This window comes from Crinia signifera, chromosome 1, assembly GCF_055691185.1.
Source record: "Crinia signifera chromosome 1, ASM5569118v1, whole genome shotgun sequence".
Classification (NCBI taxonomy): Eukaryota; Metazoa; Chordata; class Amphibia; order Anura; family Myobatrachidae; genus Crinia; species Crinia signifera.
The window spans coordinates 152,665,112-152,687,111 of NC_139217.1; the positions used below are offsets into that span (position 1 = coordinate 152,665,112).

Genomic DNA, 22,000 nt, shown 5'->3' on the forward strand with positions numbered 1-22,000 from the left:
TGTTGCCATTCGTCCTTAGTAAATGTCCCCCATTGTGTGTGATAATAATATACACAGCAAAACCAACATAATACAGTAGTTTAGTTTTTCACTGTTTGACCTATGCATGCATTTGGAAACTGTTCAGACTAGGAACACAGACTATAATGCTGACATATCAAGGATCACTTTGCTTAACCTTTTGTTCATAGCCTAATTACCAAAGACTCATCTGTAAAATCCTATCTGATACACAAGGACTTTCAAGGACTTTCAATGAGATCATCGCCAGCACTAAGATCATTTACATTGATTAAACAAATGTGTTTTGCCATCCCTCCATTTAACGGCAAGGTAAATATTAATTAATTATAAAAAATAGACTGGTTAATTATTACTAACTGTGATGCAGAAAACTCATATAAATTCACTGGATTTTCTTACCTTCTGTAGGCTCCCAAGAGGTCCTCCCCAAAACACCTACAGCCATGAAGTGGGTCATTCTGATTTGTCTGTTCCTCTGCTCCACTCTTACTGAGTCAAGACATCTGCAAAAGCGAGATGAAGGTAAGAGAAGCAAAACAATCTAGGATAACATTCATTCATGTAATTGTGTTGGAAGCAGTAGCTGTAAACCTTTCATGTCTCTTTATCCCTATTGACATCTCTGAATAGAGGATGGAGGAAGAATGGAAACAGAGAGGCATAAAGTATTTTTCTTTATTTCTTTTATTTCTATTTAATGCAGCCATGTCCAAACTATGGCCCTACAAGTCTCATCATGCCTTGCCACAGTTTTGCTATTAGGGAATGCTAAAACTATGGCAAGGCATGCTGGGATGTGTAGTTTCTCAACAGCTGGAGGGCCATAGTTTGGACATGCCTGATTTAATGCCTCAAATAACATGACAAATAAAAAACTAATACATCTGTCAAAAGTAGAGATATTTGAAAACTTGATGACAGTTTAAAAATGTTATTGAACCAATCAGAATAGAGCATCTCTTTTTTTTAAGTTAAAATGTACTATTTTACACTATTTTGTTGAGGACCCCCATCAAACTGGTCTTTGCCTTTCTGTACTATAAAACAAGCATTTACAAGGGGAGAAATCTAGACAGCAAGGGTTATTTGCTAATACTGATGCTAACAGTGCACTAACTACTACCAAGTAGTGGTTGGCACCTCTTAGTATAGATACCTTGGTAAGGCTTCACTAGTACATGATACATACCGGTAGCTTATTAGAATTTTGAAAACAATAACAGTGGCAGAGAAACGCATATGGTAACTTTTATAAGAATTGTATCTGTAATATTTCTTTCTCAGACTCAGCACTAGATTTATTCCCTCTACTTTATCCTATTTTTATAGAGCATCATTCCCGCCACCTTGCTGACATTCTCACTGTAGTAGGAGAGGCTAACCTTGGTCATATGTAAGTACTTTTATCAAAATAGTATATTGATAGTTTTATTATTTTGCACAGATCAACAATTTAATTACGTCCAGGTTTTCAAAAGGTTGCATCAAAAGATGCTAAGGATGCAAATCTATATTAAAATCTCAGAAACAAATCACACATTAGCTATTATTTGACTGACAAGTTTGACTGTGGCAACAAAGGTCTGATTGGCCTCCAGTGGTCAAATGAAATAACCATTCATTGTTCCCAAAGGAAACAGTCAACCAATTACTGTATTTTTTTGTCCTATGGTTGTCAGGGTCTCAACTACACACACACACACACACACACACACACACACACACACACACACACACACATATATATAAAAAGACATAAAGAACATTAAAAGTACACAATGAATATAATAGTGATGATAAATATACTGCAAGAACTAACCTTTCAGTTTTGGGAACCAGACAGCTGTTACATATTAACATATACTAAAGGCAATGTATTAAAGTGTTACAGTAAGTAGTAATCATTTGAATAGGATACATATAGCATCCCTAACCTTTTCAATTATATTCTGTTATTTTGCAGAACGTTGATCATTCTTTCACAGAACTTACAGAGTTGCACACTTGAACAACATAATAAAGTGGAGGCTGAGCTCATTAAATTTGCTAAGCACTGTGTAGACCATAAGGATGAGGAAGACTGCAAAAAGCCTGTGGTATGATTTAATTTGTGTTCAAATTAAATTCAATTTTTATACAGAAATGTCAAATTGACCTTATTATAAGCACAAGAACATAACTCAGTAGAATATCAATTATTCCTGAGAAGATTTGAGCAGTTACTGTACACTTTTTCTTCTTTCAGAAAATAATGTATACAACTGTAAGACAAGTCTTTTGGGCCCTACACACATAGCGATGTGTGTAGGGCGACCTAGCTATGCTAGGTAGGGCACTGCTGCACCACTATCGCTCAGCACACAGCGCTGACAGCCCACACACAGAGCGAGCAGGCAGCTCTGTGTGCTGAGCGAGCGGACAGCGCCAGTGTTCTCTGGTGAGAGAACACTGGCTATGCCGAGATTGATGGACACTGCTCATCAATCTCGGCCAGCTACAGCGACGCATGGGGACGTGCATTGCTGTCGCTATAGCCCCTACACACACAGATGTAGGGGCATTTGCTAAACGACTTTGCCAAACTTTTCGCTTAGAAAGTGCCTTGATATCGGTATGTGTGTAGGCCCTATTTGAGTCTTTGTGAGGAAAGATATAACAAAGCAATGCTTAGTCCTGCATTATCTAACATAAAAGCTGCCATGAAAATCTATTATTCCCAAAGCCACTTCTGGTGACAAACAGCCAGATATTGGGATTAATGACAGATGATCAATATCACGGTATCCAATTAGTGGCTGTTTTTATGGTCTGTGAACGGATCGGCAGCTCCTTAGGCACTTAGCAGGAAGGGTTAGGCTAGGCTGTGGGCAGGGGGGTTACAGTTAGGCAGGGCAGTGGAGTATGAGGATGGATAGGCTGTAAGATGGGAGGGTTAGATGAAGGCAATGGGAAGCTAAGTATCCTGTCGGACCCCTGTTGAGATTTTCTTTATTGGGATGCCGATTTTGGCATCACCACTGCCTGCCGGCATCTCATCCATGTGTTTTCATGCCAAACATGTAGAAATGGCGTTTCTATTGGCATTATTTTAGATTATTTTAAACATAATGGGTGAAATTTAATAGATTCAGGAAATTTGGTAAGAAATCTCCAGGTTTTTTTAAAGCGGCAATCATTTACACTGCAAAACCAGTTTGATTTAGCAGTGTAATTGCCGCTTTAAAAAAACTGGAGATTTCTTACCAAATCTCTCACTTTCTGATTCTCTCATCCTATTCAATAGGATGCCAAACTAAGCAAAGTCTTAGAAAATGCCTTCATATCGGCATGTGTGTAGGCCCTATTACAGTACAGATAATTGCAGGACATAGAGGTCGTTCATAAACATTGCAGTATCAGTAGTCATAATACTCAGATAAGTAGCTGGGAGGGCAGAACCAAAGGTGGTAGCAGGGTAGATATGCGGATAGGAAAAGGTGCCATCGTAGGTAGCGGGGAAGGGATGAGGGCCCTGCGCATGAGAGCTTATAGTCAAAAATGCAGTGTATATAGCGTTTGCCTGTGGGGATGAAGAAACAAATGAACTGATTTTCAATAGATATACGTTTATTATACACCTATAAAGAGGTATAAATTTACCTCCCAGAGCCCTGGTGCAAATTTTCAAGTTTATAATATACTGTAGATACATTTTTGCTCTGGAATTAAAGTTTTATACACCATAAATTATATCTAACACAACATAAGTTGCTTAAAAATAAGAATACATACATATTTTTTGTATATCGTCTATAAATCACACTTAGTTAAAGCAACTATTAGCATTCAAGCATTAGTATGATCATTCATTTATTACATAGAAGTATGTTTGAATTCTTAATTATTATTATTATTATTAATAATTCACTTTTTGTAGTTGTAGCAAAACAAACTAAGGAAAACAAGATCATTGTAGTTAATTGTATCATTATGCATGAGAACTATGGATACTTGTACAAAAAGAAAACCCTGTAAAATGTATTTTCATTATTGATAGGCTATTAATGAGTCACAAAGGGGTACCTCTACTAAGGTGGGAGTTCTATTAAAGATGGGGTGTTGCCCATAGCAACCAATCAGATTGTACTTCTTATTTTTTTAGTACCGTATAAGATAATTCATAGAATCGGATTGGTTTCTATGGTCAACATCCCATCTTCAATAAAACTCTCCTCAATTTACCCCAAAGATAACAATATTTTTACCTACAGTCACAGTGTTTCATCATCATGCTTGCTATCAGCCCCATCCCAGATCCTCTGATGTGTATCTGTCCTGTCTTCTCACCAAGCATCAGCTGCCTCTTAAAGGGGCACATAAACTTGTAATAAAGCTCACCACAGCCAGAGCCATCCTAATGTATGGTCTTACTGGGCAGCTGCCCTAGGGCTCCACAATGCTAGGGGCCTTCGAGCAGGGGTTTGCTGGAGTTTCTTGTGATGCTAGTAGAGATTGTTGACCGGTTGCTCTGATTGTAAATTACACAAAATCAGAGCTCTACCGGCCTAAACATTCTCTACCGGCCTGCAGCCAAACAGTTAATGCTAATTGCTGGATGGCTAGTAGCAGGTGGAGAGACTGTGTGAAGTTATGAGGGGCCTGAGTGCATGGAACATACGTGACCAAAAAAGACTACCCATAGCTGATCAAGGGATACTTACAACCAATCCCGGTACACCCTATTTGCTCAGATACACTTTTGTGCTATGGAGCTTAAATACTACTGTATATTAAGACACAACACAAGAGGAGTATAAGACAGTATAGAAAAGATAATATATATAACAGGCCTGTCTATTGCCAGAATTTAACTATATTATTTCATTTTTTGCAGATAACTCTGCTTTATGACCATATTTGCAAAATCCCAGACCTAGATCAGAGTTATCCATGGACCAAAGACTGTTGTGCCAAGCACGATCCAGAGAGATATAAGTGCTTTGATGAGCACAGAGATACCAAAATACCTCCATATCATCTAGATGATATTCCATTAGCCTGTAAGGAGCAGAAAGAAAATCCAATGCATGTCTATGAGCAGTAAGTAATATTCATCATCTACGGGAAAAATGCAATAATGTCATTCATTTGCTATATGTATGTGAAGTCAACGATGGGGCTTATTTCTGGAGGAAAAGGGATTTTATTTATGGTACCTGTTTAAATAAATTTTGGAAAATGATAGAAGCATCAACCAATAATAATTTACCCTTAAGTAAGTCTTTCATTTATATTTTTTTAGCAATTTATATGAAATTTCAAGGAGACACCCAGATATGTACCCACCAGCAATCATGGGACTCGCTATGCAATATAGTAAAATTGTCGCTGAATGCTGTGTAGCCGAAGACAAGCCAAAATGTTTTCAAGATCGGGTATGGTCTAGAAATCTATTCAATTTAACTTAAATTGATAGCAGAAAATGAAATATTACTGTACATAGATGTTTATTTACTAAGATTCCAAAAATGTTATGCCCAAAATTAAAAAAAGGGCAATGCTTTAACTAACCTGGTTTACTAGGAAAAATCATTGTCCTTTGAAATTTGGAGCATAAACACGATTGGAAGCTTTTAGAACCCAACGCTAGTAAGTTAACCCCAAAGGGCCAGATGTATTAAGTTTCAAAAAGTGAAAAAAGGAGACTGATAACAACAAGCCAATCAGCTCCTGATCTGTCATTTTTCAAACCCAACCTGTAACATTGCAGTTATGAGCTGATTGGCTGGCTGTTTATCACCCTCCATTTGATCACTTTTTGAAGCTTGATACATCTGGCCCAAAGTCTTTTTGTCTCTAAAATCTAACCTCACATATTGTTCATAAAGTGGACATATCGCTAATATACATAGTATGTAGTTATATTGATCTATGGTAGGATAACTGTAACACTGGTGCATTCTGTACTAATCTGGTTTTGTCTCTTGCACATTGATGAAATTGGCAATTACTAATGTCAAATGTTTGCCCTACTGATGCAGATATGCTGTATTAGCACTGCGGGCAGCATCTCTGTAACTTATCTGCAAAACTATCACCCAGGCATATTACAATATACTAAATTGTACATAAATGTATTTATTGATAAGAATATATCAAATTAAAAATTTAAATTTATTTTAAATTTAAAATTTAGGTACTTATGTAGTATCTGGGCTGCCGATTTCTAAATCGGGTCGGATTGGGCACATCGCATCGCATCGCATGCGACCATTGGATGCGATGCAATGCGATGACCCGATTTTTCCATAGGAATCAATGTTAAAATGGACTGAGTTCATTTTAACATGGAATTCAATGGGAAAAAGGGGTCATTTTCATACCCCTACTATCCAAGTGGGCATGGAGTTGGATATAAACCTGTGGCGAGCGTAGCGAGCCACCGAGCCCGAAGCGTGGCGAGCGAAGCGAGCCCCGCGAGGGGACGAATACCGTCCCCTCGCGCGGCTCGCTTCGCTCGCCACGCTTCGGGCTCGGTGGCTCGCTACGCTCGCCACAGGTTTATATCCAACTCCATGCCCACTTGGATAGTAGGGGTATGAAAAGGACCCCTTTTTCCCATTGAATTCCATGTTAACATGGACTCAGTCCATTTTAACATTGATTCCTATGGAAAAATCGGGTCATCGCATCCGATGGTCGCATGCGATGCGATGCGATGCGATATCGAATCGCATCGCATCGCATCTGATTGTATGCCTTAACTTAAGGCATACAATCAAAAAATCGGCAGCCCAGATACTACATAAGTACCAAAATTTTAAATTTTAATTTTTAATTTGATATATTCTTAGCAATAAATACATTTATGTACAATTAAGTGGTGAGCGTCAATTCAGTCATACATGCACCTGGTTTTTTATAAGCGCAGACTTTTTTGTTCAAATCTTTTGGAGTACAGGTGAGGTACACGTAAGTGCACCCGACACCTGAATAGGTGTGAGATCACAATCACACCATTTAGCCTGCTGCTAAATAGAGTATACTTTGTTGCAAAATTATATTAGGATATTTAAATTTAAAAGTAAATTGAAATAAAACATTTTTTAACCAGCGACTATCACAAGGGGAGATTTCTTCCCAAAAGTCATATTACAATATACGTCTCATACATACTGAGTGCAGATAGCACCAGCACACCACTTAATAAAACATAAAGAATATAAAATCCACGCAGGATTCAATGTAGCAGATCACATGATATGGACACCGGATACTGCAGATAAATGAAACTTTGTTGTTAATGTGTCAATTTGAAATATTTTCTTGTAATTCACTTAAGTTTTACTTTAAAGCCGAAAACATCTGCAAAAATGATAATTGTGTTTATCACTAATTGTCTTGCACAAGTCTGTGGGGTACAAGACAATGTAGAGAAATGGTGGCATCACACCTAATTGACTCGATCCCGTAGTATTTTCAGAATAAGGAAATAAAAGGATATGGTAAAAATTTGGTAACCGTTTTAGTGCAATGTCTACCAACTATTTAGTGTAAAGCCAGGTAAATAAAATGATATTTGTATCAGGCATACCACTCATTGTGTATGCCCGTTATGTGGGTGCCCACGGTCGATAGTAAAGTTGTCCGGTCGACCCAGCTGGACAGCACACCGGGCGATAATGCTAACAACTGCAGCAGGTGTCATAAAGGAAGATGTAATATGTTGCTCCAACCTTCATTACATTGCTCAATGTGTACTCAGGATCCAACACGTCCGCTTATCCCCTGGTTGGCATATAGTCCCAGTGTCTACCCAACTTAACTGATTATGGGCCTCATCGCTGCTGTGCGACTTTGCAGAGGCCTGCGATCAGATGGTCGTTACCCAGACTGCCCTGCGCAAGTCTGCAAATGACTTGCTGAAAAATTGCTAATCGCCGGCCAGCTGCAAATCCATATGCAACTCACTCACCATCAAATATTTCCCCAGTCTGTGCGATTAAACCTTCCACAACTCTGTGACAGAAACAGGCTGATCAAGGCCAGAGCTGACGTCACACACCCTCTTTAAAACACTTGGGCACGCCTGCATTTTTCCAGACACCCCACCCCCAAACAGTGGCTTCCTGTCAGTCAAGATGCAAGGGGATTGTAAAAAAAAGGAATCACGGATTCTCATTCACTTCTTGGCCTTGTGCATGCATGCTACAATCTGTATGCATGCTGGTCAATAATCAACCACCTTGTGAGTTCGCACAACAGCGATCAGCTTTGTATACCTCCCCTATGTATTTTACCTTCATTGCTAAACCAACCACATTTGTATGCTCAAATGAGTTTAGTTAAAAAGGTGGTCACGTTACAGTATGCAATAATTAACTAGCGTTCCAATTATAAATCTTTAAATTTAGAGGCACCAGTGGAACAGGATGAAGTCTTATACCAACAGCGCTGTACTGAGGGGCATTCTTTAAAACAGATAGTTTCCATTAATAATATTTATTTACTTGCAATTATCTGAAGTGCTAATTTGTGTCATTTTATGATGATATCCATTTTGTACTTGATATTGTAGAGTTATTTATAAATGAATTATTTTTAAATGAATATTTATTAATTCTACAATGTTGATGTTTTTTTTCTTTTGTAGATGTTAGATGTTTATAAGGCAACACATTATATTGAAAGCGTACAGAAGCAAACATGCCGGATTATTGACAATTTTCCAGAAAGAGTCACGCAGGCCTAGTAAGCATTGACAATTTACTGTAATATTCCAGTACCTTTTTCCATGTAAATTATCATACAACTTTCTCAATAAATGAAAACCCTTTTAGTAATTTCTTTATATGAGCAGATGAATGTTGCTTACAATATTTCCTTGCCAGTACATGACAAACAACTCTTCCTTGAATACATCTGTACCCAGAGACCAGTGTTGAATGCATAGGAGACCATAAAGATAAAGTAATTTGTATATTAAAATTGCATAAGTGCATGAGCGAAGATGATGCACAAGGGCCTCCTCCTCTCTTAAAAAGCCCCTGGATGAATCTATACCGTTTTAATATAGGCAGAGCCGGTGTAAGGCTTCTCATACCCTATGCAAAGCTACTGTCCCCATCCCATAATGACACCAATACACACATTCCAGCCCCTCAATAAATAAAGTGTGGTGGTGGCATCTCAGAGGTTCCAGAGCAACAACCTGCATTAAGTACAACAAGGATGTCTTCTCATAGACATTCTTAAATTTGTGATAGGTAGCCTCAGTGGCGCCCCTTAATCCTGGCCTAGTCATCTGCATAAAGCTACCTAATGGTAGAGTCAGCCCTGAATATATGCAGAAAAGTAAAATGGGATGTAGTTGGCATCTCATTGCTCAGGATGCTAGCAGCTGGAAAACTGTCAACGGAGTCCAACACCTGTTAGTATACCAACACCGGAATCCTGACAGATGTCATTCCAAACAAAAGTATCAGGGGTAGGTTGGGTTGTGGGGAGTAGGGTTAGGGTTTGGTTGTGGGAGGGTAGGTTAGGTGTAGGCTATGGAGAGAGGGGAAGGGAAAGGGAGGGGGGAAGGTTAGTATACTTAAACTAGTGGGGATCATGGCTGTCGGCATTCTCAGTGCTGGGGATCCCAACCTATTCAAACAATCTTGTGTTTTGAGCTGTATCAATTAACCAATTATCACTCTCTTCCTTTATTTCCAGCACACTAGTAAAAATTGTCCAGAAATATCCTGCTGCTAAATTTGAAGATGTACAGAAACTTACCAATGAAATTGTACATTTGAAAAAGGACTGTTGTCATGGTGACATGGTAGAATGTATGATTGAGAGGGTAAGAACTCTGCCTTTGTTTCATGATGAAATAAAAATAGATAATGAGTGGCTGAGAGGTCTTTCAGCCAATTGCTGATTGGCTGAGAGAGCTCTCAGCCAATCACTGGCTGCCCATTCATTTGTATTGGGGTTTTTCTTCCTTGCAGCTGTGGCTCCCTGATCTTCCTGCTCAGCTCGTGACCCATTCCCCTCGCCGGTTCGCCGGCATCCCCCTGCCCGCTGCCTATGTGTCCGTTGCCCCACTGCCCCTGCCAGCCTCTTCCCATGCCCGGCTCACCGGCGTCCCCCGCCTGCTGACTATTTGTCAGCTCACCCTGCCCGACTCTTCCCTGCAGCTCCCCAGCGTCCCCCACCTGGCTCTCCCCCTGCAGCTCGCATGCGATTTATCATATGCAAAGCTTGGCACATCAAGTGCCTAATTGTGTGTCCCCCTCCCGGGGAGCTGCAGGGGAAATCCGGTACGACTTGTCCCTAGGACAAGTCGGACTAATGTATGGGGGCCTTAAGCTTCAAAAGTGATAAAATGGAGAATGATAAACAACCAGCCAATCAGCTCCTGCCTGATATTTTTCAAACACAGTCTGTGACATGGCAGGTAGGAGCTGATTGGCTGGCTGTTTATCACTCACATTTTTTCACTTTTGAAGCTTAGTGCTTCTGGCCCACACTGAGATCCGTCAATATGGATAGATGAGGTGGCACTCCCCGGGTTTCAAAAATTTACTTGCAGACAAGTAGAGGTTTTCAATGTTTCAATTACACAACAAAATTTTCGTTAGGAATACAAATTGTATATATCTGTATATATTTTTTTCTATTATTTCATCGACCCACAACAGGCCCTGAGTTCCTGGACCTATTTTTCCAGAGAAATAGTAACTGGATGTCATTATTATACATACCCATTGAATACTTTCATTTTGATGAAGAAATGTCTCTTAAAAGAAGGTTTAAAATATTTTTTTATGGTTCTAAGCTCAGTTTCAGAGTAAGTGCATATAACATTATATGACAAATATAACATTTTACATGTAAATGTCTCTTTGTTAACAGATGGAAGTCACCCAACATACTTGTGACCAACATGAAAAGCTATCAAGCGAACTGAATGCTTGTTGTGAGAAGCCTCTTATTGAGCGTACAGGCTGCATTCTGGCCCTACCTAATGGTGAGGTTCCATCAGACCTGCCCAAGGAGCTGACAGAGTTTGTAGAAGATGAACATGTGTGCCAACATTATGCAGAAAAAAAAGACGCATTCCTGGCCCAGTAAGTCAACTTTTTTGATACAGCTGTTTTCTATTTGTGATCGAATTGCATGGTGCAGTATATAGTACAGATCTGTACTATGTAGTGTTGCCTGCACAGTCTATTTTTCTATTTGATTTCGATGCCACGGGGCCGTGCATTGGGATTGAATCAGCATCGAATGCGACTGGAAATCATTTGATGTCTATTCGATTTCAATTCAATTTTGACTATATAGTCAAAATCAAATTTGAAACCTAACCCTAGTTGCATTGTGTGCATGGAGCAATACAATGTACTTCATGATAGTATGGTACAAGTGACTTGTGCTTATTTAGGCAAATTCTATACTGTATGTGTGTGGCGTGCATAAGTAAAATAAAGGAAGTTCCATAGTATCCAGATTATGAGTCGACATGTATTAGGTAGACAGCCAATGGGTCAACCCTATTGGACACCATGGTCGACACAAGCAAAAGGTCAACATGGTATTGGTCACCACGTGAAAAGGTTTATATGAGTTTTCTTTCAATTGGATACTTTGCCATCCACATGAACTATGATTGCAAGTGTAAAGCATGGCCTGAAGCACGGTGCGTGAAGTGCTAAATGGGGGTACACGTGCTGAAATGTACAAATTGACACCCAAAAAATGTAAAAAAAAACATCATGTTAAACTTTTCATGTGTGGACCATTTCTGTGTCAACCTTTTGTTAGTGTAGATATGTTTGCCATGTCGACCCTCTTGAGTTGACCTAGACACTGTTTAGGGACCTAAGTGTTGACCATTTGTACCACACCTAGCACCACAATATTTTGTTTTTATCAATGAACCTCAACAACTTGTTTTGTAGGATCCCTCTTGTCATGTCATCTAAAACATACTGTACTTACATTACATCAAAGCTGGAAATAACGTATCAACCAATCAACACAGCCTATAAACTGACAATTAGAAGCTAGCTAGTTAGTACTTTGGGGCAGATTCATGCAGATATAACGCTTCCTGCTTTGACTCTAGGGAGTCGAAGCAGGAAGCAACAGGGTCAAGATGTAGGAACATCTTGGATGCCAAAAGTGGGGGAGTTAATTCTCCCCCCAGCCAGCGATCCATGTCAAGCCCTCACAGCACATTAACCTAGTGCTGATGCACTGTGTCTCACCCCTGGCCACTCACTGGGCATGCACGAGATCTAGCAAGCATCGCAAGATCTTCGGTGCAGCCAGGAGTCAGCAGCCACCTAAACCAGTGCCCTTACACTTCAGCAGGCAGAGCACTGTCCCTGACTGTGGTAGCTGCTGACTCCAGACTGCACAAGAGATCTCATGCATGCTGATTAAGACAGCCAGGTGATGAGACACAGCGCATCAGCACTAGGTGCACAGAACCGGCAGTGATCGCCAGAGGCAGTATTTTCACTTCACATTTGAGGTGTCCCTACATTTTGGCGCAGTAAAGAAGTGAAGCAGGAAGCATCATACCCTCAAGGTATGGGTGGATATAATACATTTACCCTTAACTTATGTGAATGTGTATGTGCTGGTGCTCCCCACACTTGCTAAAGTAATTAAAATTACTTTTCTATCTATTGAATAATTCTTATGATATTTAAAGTTTATTAGACTTTCTGCCACTGCTGTTTTCAGCATATTGTAATATTTCCAATTTCACAGCTTCACCTATGAATTTGCAAGAAGGCATCCTGATTTATCCGTACAATCAGTTCTACGAGTTGCTAAAGGATATCATGGACTGCTGGATAAGTGCTGTGTAACTGAGCACCCTGTTGAGTGTGTCAAAACTGCGGTATGTCTACAGGCACAATACCTACAAGAAGAACGTTAATGTAATAATTGAATAATATATATGTAATGAAGCTGTTCATGTTCATAGCAATTATATTTCTCGTTTTCTGCAGCCACAATTGCTGGAAGCTGCAATCACGAAGGTCCATGCTTTAGAAAAGGCAAACTGTGATCTCTTTGAGAAGAAGGGTGCTTATGGATTCCAGCTTTAGTAAGTTCTTCCTGAAGTCATAGCTCTGTATTTGGGAGTATGTGCACGCTGCTATGATTGGAAAGATTTTAATTGACTATCATTAGATATTGTTTTTTGGTAGAGCGCTGTATGTATTGTGTAACAGTACATTACTTTATGTAACCTATACCGGAATGTCAAACTGGCCCGTGAACATTTAGGAATTCTGTAAAACCCCACCGGTACTAGGTATGAATACCTGCAGTCACTGTGTATAGTGCATCACACTTACTTTCCTCCGGCTGGTCATGGGTAAGGCACAGGTACCAGGGGGTCCCCTGAATAATCAGGAGTTTAATTACAGTTGCATTGTGGGAGTGGACTACAGGGGTGAAATGTAATAGGATGAGAGATTCAGAAAGTGAGAGATTTGGTAAGAAATCTCCAGTTTTTTTAAAGTGGCAATCATTTACACTGCAAAACCAGTTGGATTATGCAGTGTAAATGATTGCCGCTTTAAAAAAAAAACAACTGTAGATTTCTTACCAAATCTCTCACTTTCTGAATCTCTCATCCTATTACATTTCACCCCATGTGTATATCATGGCCATGTTGACTTTTTGCTTATGTCAACCTTCTGTCATTTCCGACCTTTTGTCAATGCCGACCTTGTGCATGTTAACCCTTTGGTGTTGACCTATTGTCTGTCAAGATAGACATTGCTTCCACATTGATTTCTTATATTATACACTATCCTCTTTTTCCACTTCACTTGAAGGCACTCTGTTGCATGTGCTGCTGGCTGCTCACTGTGGGCCTGATTCTGATTCACTTGCAAAAGCAAATTCATGTGCAGAGAGTGTTAGATTTGGGTGTGGTTTGTACTTCAAACTGGAATCTATATATTTCCGTGTGAAAATAAATCAACTAGTATTTACCCTACAGAGATACAATATAACACCCTTATGTAACTCTCTCTGCACATTTTGCATCTGCCCCACCTGCAGTGCAAATGGTTTTGTCCATTCGTGAGATAATTTGCTTTTGCAAGTGAACCAGAATCAGGCCCTGTGTGAGAGACTGCAGGAAAGGAGTCAAGTGCACTGCTGGTAACAATATTGCAGCAGGAACCCAGCAAATGAAGATCATGGCAGCCAGATCTGCTCCCAGGTTGTTTTGCACTCTGTGGGCAGTATTCAATGAGAAAAGTTCTCCGTGTTTTGTGGAGAACTTGTGCTTTGTTCGCCTTGGACGGAGCATTTTGCTCTCCAAAAGTGAACCACCCTATTCAATGTGAAATATTCTCCGTCTTTCTAAGTGATTTTCGCCGTCTCTCTCCGTGTAGAAATTCTCCATCTTTTGATGGAGAGCTGGAATGTGAACTTTTAAACTAAAAGGTTTTTTTTTTAATTTTGGTGTAAAAAAATCAGGTTTTTTTTTTCTGTGGGCATGTTATTTTTATTCATGTGCTTATAGCACATGAATATATATTTAATAAAAAAAATATATTTTTTTTAATTTTTTTTTTTTTTTTTACACAGTGCAGCCAGCAGGGGGCCAGAGCGCTCGAGCCGCTCATTAGATATTCATATATTCACTGCACCCGATCGTTAATATGCACGATCGGGTGCAGTGAATACTGGGTCCCCCGCTGGCTATAGGGGGGGGGCAGCCTGTGCTGCCTGGGTCTCGGAGAGCCCCCCTCATCTCCACATTCCTCTGGAGCAGCCAGGGAGACTATAATCTGGATGCTCCATCCCCCGGCGAGTGGCGGCGAGTCTTAACCACATTGAATAGAGGGAGCAGGAGTGGCAGCGAGCCCTCCGGAACACAGAGAGTGCATGGAGAGCGAAATAAAACGCTCTCCATGCACGGAGAACTTTGTCATTGAATACTGCCCTGTGTGGTGGCCCCAGCCACACCGCCTTAGTTACACCCTAGTTACTAGTTAAAGGGAACATGGACTTTTTCCACACATACCTATTTGAAAGACTTGAATAGGATTTCCTTTATTTCAGTCTGATTTATAGCTATACAGCGAAAATACCACAGCTGAAAGACGAAACAATACTTGAGATCACAGGTAAAATGACAAAAATTGGAGCCAAGTGTTGTGCACTACCCGAGGACCGTAGAATACCTTGCGCTGAGGAAAAAGTGAGTTTGTTTCCTTACCTGATTTCCTATATTCTAGGTTAAACATTTTGGAGATTATTTAGACTTGGAGTCCACTAGCCGGGGTTTAGACATTTACTGATCACAGTGCTGACTTTACATGTTGGACAGATCAAAAATATATGTAGCAACTTCACTGGTCTGTGCAGCATTTGGTGTCAGTGCAGTGAGTAGTGATAGTACTTTCCTTGTAGGATAAATATTTTGCTAGTTTGTGATCCACAACTGTTGCAACCTCTGATTAAATTAAAATACAATTATAATCTGTATACAATAGTCATAGCCAGTGGTAGGCAGTTGAAATGTGGGTCCCCACTATCAAATTATCTTCTAATAAGTTTTTCATTTTACCAACCAAGAGGTAAATTTACAAAGATGGGAGTTCTATTAAAGATGGGATCAGATTCTACTTATTTAATTAGCACCTTCCAAAAGATAATGATTGGTTGCTGTGGGCAACATCCCATCTCCAATATAACTCGCATCTTAGTTCATTTACCCCCTAACAGTCTACCATCTGGAAAGTAATGTGAATCTGATGCCTATGGTTCTGTAGTCTTTAATGTAAAGTTTTCAATTCTTTGAGTTGATTTCTTTTTTCTAAACAATTTAAGAAAGCGTGATTGTCTTTTTCTTTCCAGATCAAATCAATATTATTTTGATTCCTATTTGGTAATCTGGCACTGATCATAGCGCCACTCACTATGTATAATATAACTTCCTTTCTCTTCTGTTTGTTTTGCCATGCAGCTAGATTTATTGCTGGGTGAAATGTGTGAAAGACAGGAACACACACCTACCAATGATCACGTAGCTCACTGTTGCAAGGACTCATATTCTGAAAGAAGACCGTGCTTCACTGGACTTGGCCCAGACACATCCTACCATCCTCCAGCACTGGATGAACATACTTTTGATGTTGGCGCAGACATATGTGAAGATACAGAGGCAGATCAGCAAACCAAGAAAAAGATGTAAGAGCTGGAAATGTTTAGTGCAGAGCTAAATGTCAGTTGAAACCTTAAGAGGACAGGTGTTGAAGTTGCCTATGGCAACCAAATAGTTTCTAATTGTTATAAAGGATTGTTATAAAAAAAGGATAGCTAGATAGATGTTGGTTGATTATATGGGCAACTTCTCTACTTGTCCACTTTAGATGGCTTGATACATCTCCACCCAAATATTAAATACTTCTTCCAATATTCTCTGTTATTGTCTAAAGCTGAATGGAAGATACAATGTGGGGTTCAGTGTTATGACACAATTTCATTGTATTTGGACACATTTACATGGTTTTAGTGTTACAAAATAATATGCTTTATAAAAGTTATTCTGTAACTTAAATCACTGAGATGCCCACTTTCAGCATCTATATACAGTACATTGTACAGTGGCATATCTATAATAGGTGCAGTATGTGTGACGCACAAGGGTCCCTGATTCCAGGGGCCCGGTCCACACCATACATCCTGCATCCATTTATAATACTCACCTCTCTGGAGTTCCCCTTTGGTGACAGCACCTCTCTACAAACCACTGGGGAAATGGCAGGTTGGCCTTTTTCCCAATGTTTTGCACACGTGTAGTAAGCAAATCTTTGAGAAAATGACTACCATGCTATTTTCCCAGAGAGACATGCACTCTGCCCCTAGTGCTCAGACTCTAATGTGCTGACTGCTAGAGAGAAGGGGGCCAGGGCGAACATGTCCTCCTACTCCTCTGTTAATATTCTCTTGACTCTGTAATATTGTTGATGCTTCTATAAATGCATACACACTATGCGCCTTAGTTTTCAGGAATCACTCAACTCATTCGCATTGGGGGCTGCTCTGAATCATTAGACTCACAGGGGTAAATGTTAATGAATTGACACTGTAAAAGTGTAAATGAATCATTTCTGCAGTCTGCATTGCTTTTATAAGATAAAGGGGGGAAGGGGGCAGATCAGGCTGCTGTTGCTGCCATCGAAACACCACAGCAACGACAATTGTCCCATTTGGCAACAATTGAATTCCCCCTCTTGTTCAAGTATACCATTTTTTTCTTACAGAATCTTTATGCCTGTCCATTCCTTTTCAATGCAATATTAAATTATCCTGCACAGTTCAATATTGTAAAGTTGCAAAACAGGTCTTTGCTGAAACTTAATCTGAAATTGTTTATTTACAGATTGCTTGCCCACCTTGTGAAACAGAAGACAGACTTATCACATGAAAAACTGGCAGAACTCATCAATGAGTTCACCAAAGTAACACAGAAATGCTGTGCAGCAGCTGATCACAAGATATGCTTTGACATAGAGGTAAGTGATGCTGTAAATCATGTGAACCGATGCATCATACTTGCCTACCCTCCTGCATTCTGCAGGAGACTCCCTGAAATAACAGCAATCTCCCTCTCTCCCTCATTAGTCTAGCAATCTCCCTCATTACACCTAGCCCACATTACTCTGTTACATGTTTAGGGAAAAAAGGAATGAGCGCTAGATACATTTACATTGAATCATCAGCACCATTTCCCAGCACTTTACCAAGTATAGTATCTCTTACTTATTGCTTTGGGGCTCATCTACATTTGGATATACTGTAAGTCATTTTAATAGATTCCTCTCAGATGTAGCAGTACACACCAAAATTCTAGGTGCCACAGTCACAATCTCTTTTCACAATCTCTCCATATATATAACTAGACACACCCTTTGGGTGGAGCATGACATGCCCCCTCAATGGGTCACCGTGCAAAATTCTACTACCAACTATAATCTCCCTGAAACTAGTTTTCAAAAGTAGGCAAGTATGCGATGCATGGACATAAACAGAACTCTATGGGCCCCATAGCAACATAATGCAATGATCCGTGAGAAACACCTCTATGCATCAGTTATTATTTTATGCCCCATAATAGTTCCCTAGTTCATTTTATTTTACCATAGTAGTACCCTAGATTATTTTATAAACCATTGTAGTTCCCTAGTTTACATTCATATTGTAGGGCTGTCAGTACACATTAGGCCACACAATACACCGCATTCATACTGTGACAGTTTTCCCAGTTCATATTATGCCACATAACAGTGGCCTCTGCTCATACTGTGCCACTTTAGAGGCGAGATAGTACAGTGCCCGAGTTCATAAAGCCTTTATTTCATACACATTACATTGACCCATTCTATTTCTGCAACATTATTGTGCCCTCTATATTATATTGAGCAAATCAGACTATAACACGTTACAATGGCCTCCAGTTCAAATAATGCAACACTACTACTGTGCCCCCTTACCATTATAACATTTCATACACTCACATCTCACTGAAAATGTAATGTCACACAATTCAGGCCAGTCAAGAGAACAGACCCAACTGTATAACTGAGGTCCAGGACACCTGAGACCTTGGGATCCCATAGAAATGGTACCCAGTACACCCACTATAGTAAACCCCATGCAAATGTGTCTCTATCTAAAGAAATGTTTTTTATAATTTATTTTGATGAATGTTTTATATTATTATTTTTTAGAAACCAATACTCTTGGCACATGTGAAGGCAGAGATTGGACATTAAGAGAGAAAAGGTAAAACACTCACACTTGTACAATTTAGAGACTATATTACAATTTAGACAATCTGCATACAATATATACAATTTAGACTATCTGCATACAATTTAGACTATATAGTGCAGATCTGCACTATATAGTCTATGCAGCCAAGACTTTCTGGCTGCGATACGGGAGAGCGCATAGAGATCGCATCTGGATCGCAAGGGATAAAACCCATACAATCTGCATGAGATCCAGATGAGATTTTGGCTATATAGTCAAAATCTCATCTGGATCTCATGCAGATTGTACAAGTGTGTACACAGCATTACTTTAAATCTTTATTATTTCTATACATTATGGGCAGTACCCATAAACCCCCCCTAATAGATCACATGTTTTTATCAGAGATGGAGATGAAAATACACAACTTGTGTACACAAATTCAATTTATTTTTTCCAGGCAGTGCAGAGCACTAGCAGCGCTGCCCAACAACCAGATTGTGTGGCTGTGTTGCATGATGATAGAGGTCATGCTGCATAGCTATGCCAGCCCGCTTAAGGACTGCTGCACAGCAGTTCCCTGCAAGGCATGGCGATAGAATGCTAATGTCGGAATCCCAGAATTGAGAGTTTTTCTATATCGAATCCCAGGATTGCAAAAAAATGGCCCGCGATTGGCCTCCCTAGTATGGGTACCATTACTTGCGCTACAGAAATGAAAAGTGATGGTTTATTAGGTTCTGTGTTTTTTTTCACATACAGTGTTGGACTGGAGCATAAAGGGTCGGACGGGGGAATGCAGTGGTAGGGGTCCATTCTTAAGGGGTGTGGCCATTTACCATTATGTGAGATTAGGCCCCATCAATACTTGGACAGCCTTTAGAGACCATGTAACTGATCACCTAACACAGTAACAATGTGTAATTTGAGTGCACTATCTGAAACTAACAATGGAGAAAGTAGTGTGGCCCCCATGAAGTAGGGCCCAGCAGGGATTTCCACTGTACCCCTATGGGCCAGTCAAACCCTATTCATATATTCAATTTTAAACTTTTTCAGTATATAATGCTCAATATTTTCTATTGATATAACTGAATGCAATAAAGATGTTGAAGAACCTCTCTTCTTTGACATGGTCTAACCACATGGTGAGATATTGGCTAATGGACAATTTTGACAAAGCAAATTTTGACAAATATTTTGACTAGATGCCCTGGAGATTTTGACTAAGCAATTTTGTCTAAGTAATGATAGTCCATGATCTAGTCAACATTGCCTTACCTGCACAGTCAATCTATGCTAAGCAATCTCTGCATGACAATATTGACTAAGCAGGAGAAAAATAGTGAGATTTTGGCTAACTTTCTAGGAGATTTTGACTATCTGGTCAAAATCTCCTGTTAAAAGTTCTCCGTGTGTACACCCCTTTAAAATAGTGTGCTAATATCCTGTTGTTACATACCCAGAAACAATCATTCCATTTCTTTAAACCAAACAGTAATTAGGATTATTACTTTAAGAGCAATGATACAATGTAAAAATATATTTGTAAAATTAGTATTTAGCAAGTGCTTGCATGTTCTCCAGAGTGCCAATCTTAAATACTACCTCTATCTTTTAATTAATATACACTAGATAAATACAAATGAACACAGATTTCTTGGAATGTAGTAATGTTTTTACGTTTATAAAATAACTGTGACACATTAATTTAGTAGATATACTAGGCAACATTTATGTAATATGTTCTAAAGATAATCATGTAGAACATGAGGTGTTGGGCAATGTAATTATAAACTGAACCACACATTTACTTTAATTTTTAAAAGGGCTGTAGAAAAAGGGCATCGCCTGATTGTTTCAAATGGGCAATGCATTCATTTCTACATGTGTGGAGTAAGATTCACAGATGCATAGGTGCCGATTCTGTGTGTTCTCAAGGGCCCGAGCACCCACAGGAATTAAGGAGCACCCACGTGCCTGTAACTCCAGAGTCCCAATGCCGGGCCACTGTATTTGCTTGTTGAGCCTTTCAACAGGCCTGAGCACCCGCCAGCAAAAACATAAATCGGCACCTCTGCATAGATGTGACTATGGGTCAGATGCATCAAGCTTCAGAAAGTGATAAAGTGCCAGTTAGGAGCTGATTGGCTGGTTGTTTATCACTCTCGCCTGTATCACTTTTTGAAGCTTGGTGCATCTGGCTCTTTGTGTCTTTCATATTTTGCTGCATTTCCTATTTTTCTGCAGTACATAATCAGTATTTCCTTTCTTTATGCAGATTACTACTTCACTGTGAAAGATCAAGAACTTCAATTAATTTATATCCAACTGTTGAAGTTGCAAAGAGAAAAGTTTCCAAGCTGAAATCATTTTACAGCATTAAATAAAGCTCTTGTGAATTAAATTACCTCTGTGTCTAGCTTGCTTTATTGCACTGATACATAATTATTGGGATATTATTATGTATAGCCATTATATTACAACTACTAACATTTTCAGTTTAATATGACAAACTACATTATATTTTTCAGTAATTAATTCAGTCAACTAGTATTTACTTACATTCCCAATTATCCAATCCTTAACTAAAACATATAGAAGAAGAATAACTCTAGCAAACTTTCTAAAGAGGACAAGCGAAGAAGTTGCCCACAAGATAACCAGAGATTAGCTGGCTGTTTATCACTCTCTATTTTATCACTTTTGAAGCTTAGAGAATCTGGCCCATAGTAACATAGGCCCTTATTCTGGTTGGTGCGGTAATATCCGCGTGCGTTCGTGCCGCCGATGTTTTGTGTCTGCGCATGTGCAGAGGCGTCTCTGCGCATGTGCGAGCGGGACGCACGGCCACATTCCACATAAAATGTGTACACTATGAACAGGAGGTGGAGAGGGGTGTGAAGGGCTGTTTGGGCTCATTACCATATGTTTACACCCCGCGTTTCATGGGCGTTCCCATGCAAACGCTGGGCGTACGTATGGTAATGCGGCCGTGACGCACGTGTAGGGGGCGGACATATGACATTGCCGGATGTCAGCTGCCCGCCCAGATCCCTGCTTTTGCACGGAGAGGTTGCGGGAGCTGCCTGGCCACTCGGTCCTGCATTCGAATGATGGGGGAGGTTCCCTGAGATGGAGGAGGTGTATTCATGAGAAATACACTTGCGGTCCGTTCGGACAGCTTCTTACCGCGTACGGACGG

General features: G+C 39.8%; 1 protein-coding gene across 1 annotated transcript; it reads left to right on the forward strand.

The window, feature by feature from the left end:
- Positions 1-390: 390 nt before the first annotated feature.
- On the forward strand, positions 391-21,205 carry LOC146062678 (albumin-like). Its single transcript, XM_083174747.1, has 15 exons — positions 391-546; positions 1,354-1,417; positions 1,988-2,120; positions 4,898-5,103; positions 5,306-5,438; positions 8,657-8,754; positions 9,721-9,850; positions 10,906-11,120; positions 12,775-12,907; positions 13,020-13,117; positions 15,097-15,235; positions 16,004-16,227; positions 17,423-17,555; positions 18,771-18,825; positions 21,077-21,205. Exons 1-14 carry the CDS (start codon positions 468-470, stop codon positions 18,813-18,815), a joined length of 1,830 nt encoding a protein of 609 aa, XP_083030873.1. The 5' UTR covers positions 391-467; the 3' UTR covers positions 18,816-18,825; positions 21,077-21,205.
- Positions 21,206-22,000: the final 795 nt, after the last annotated feature.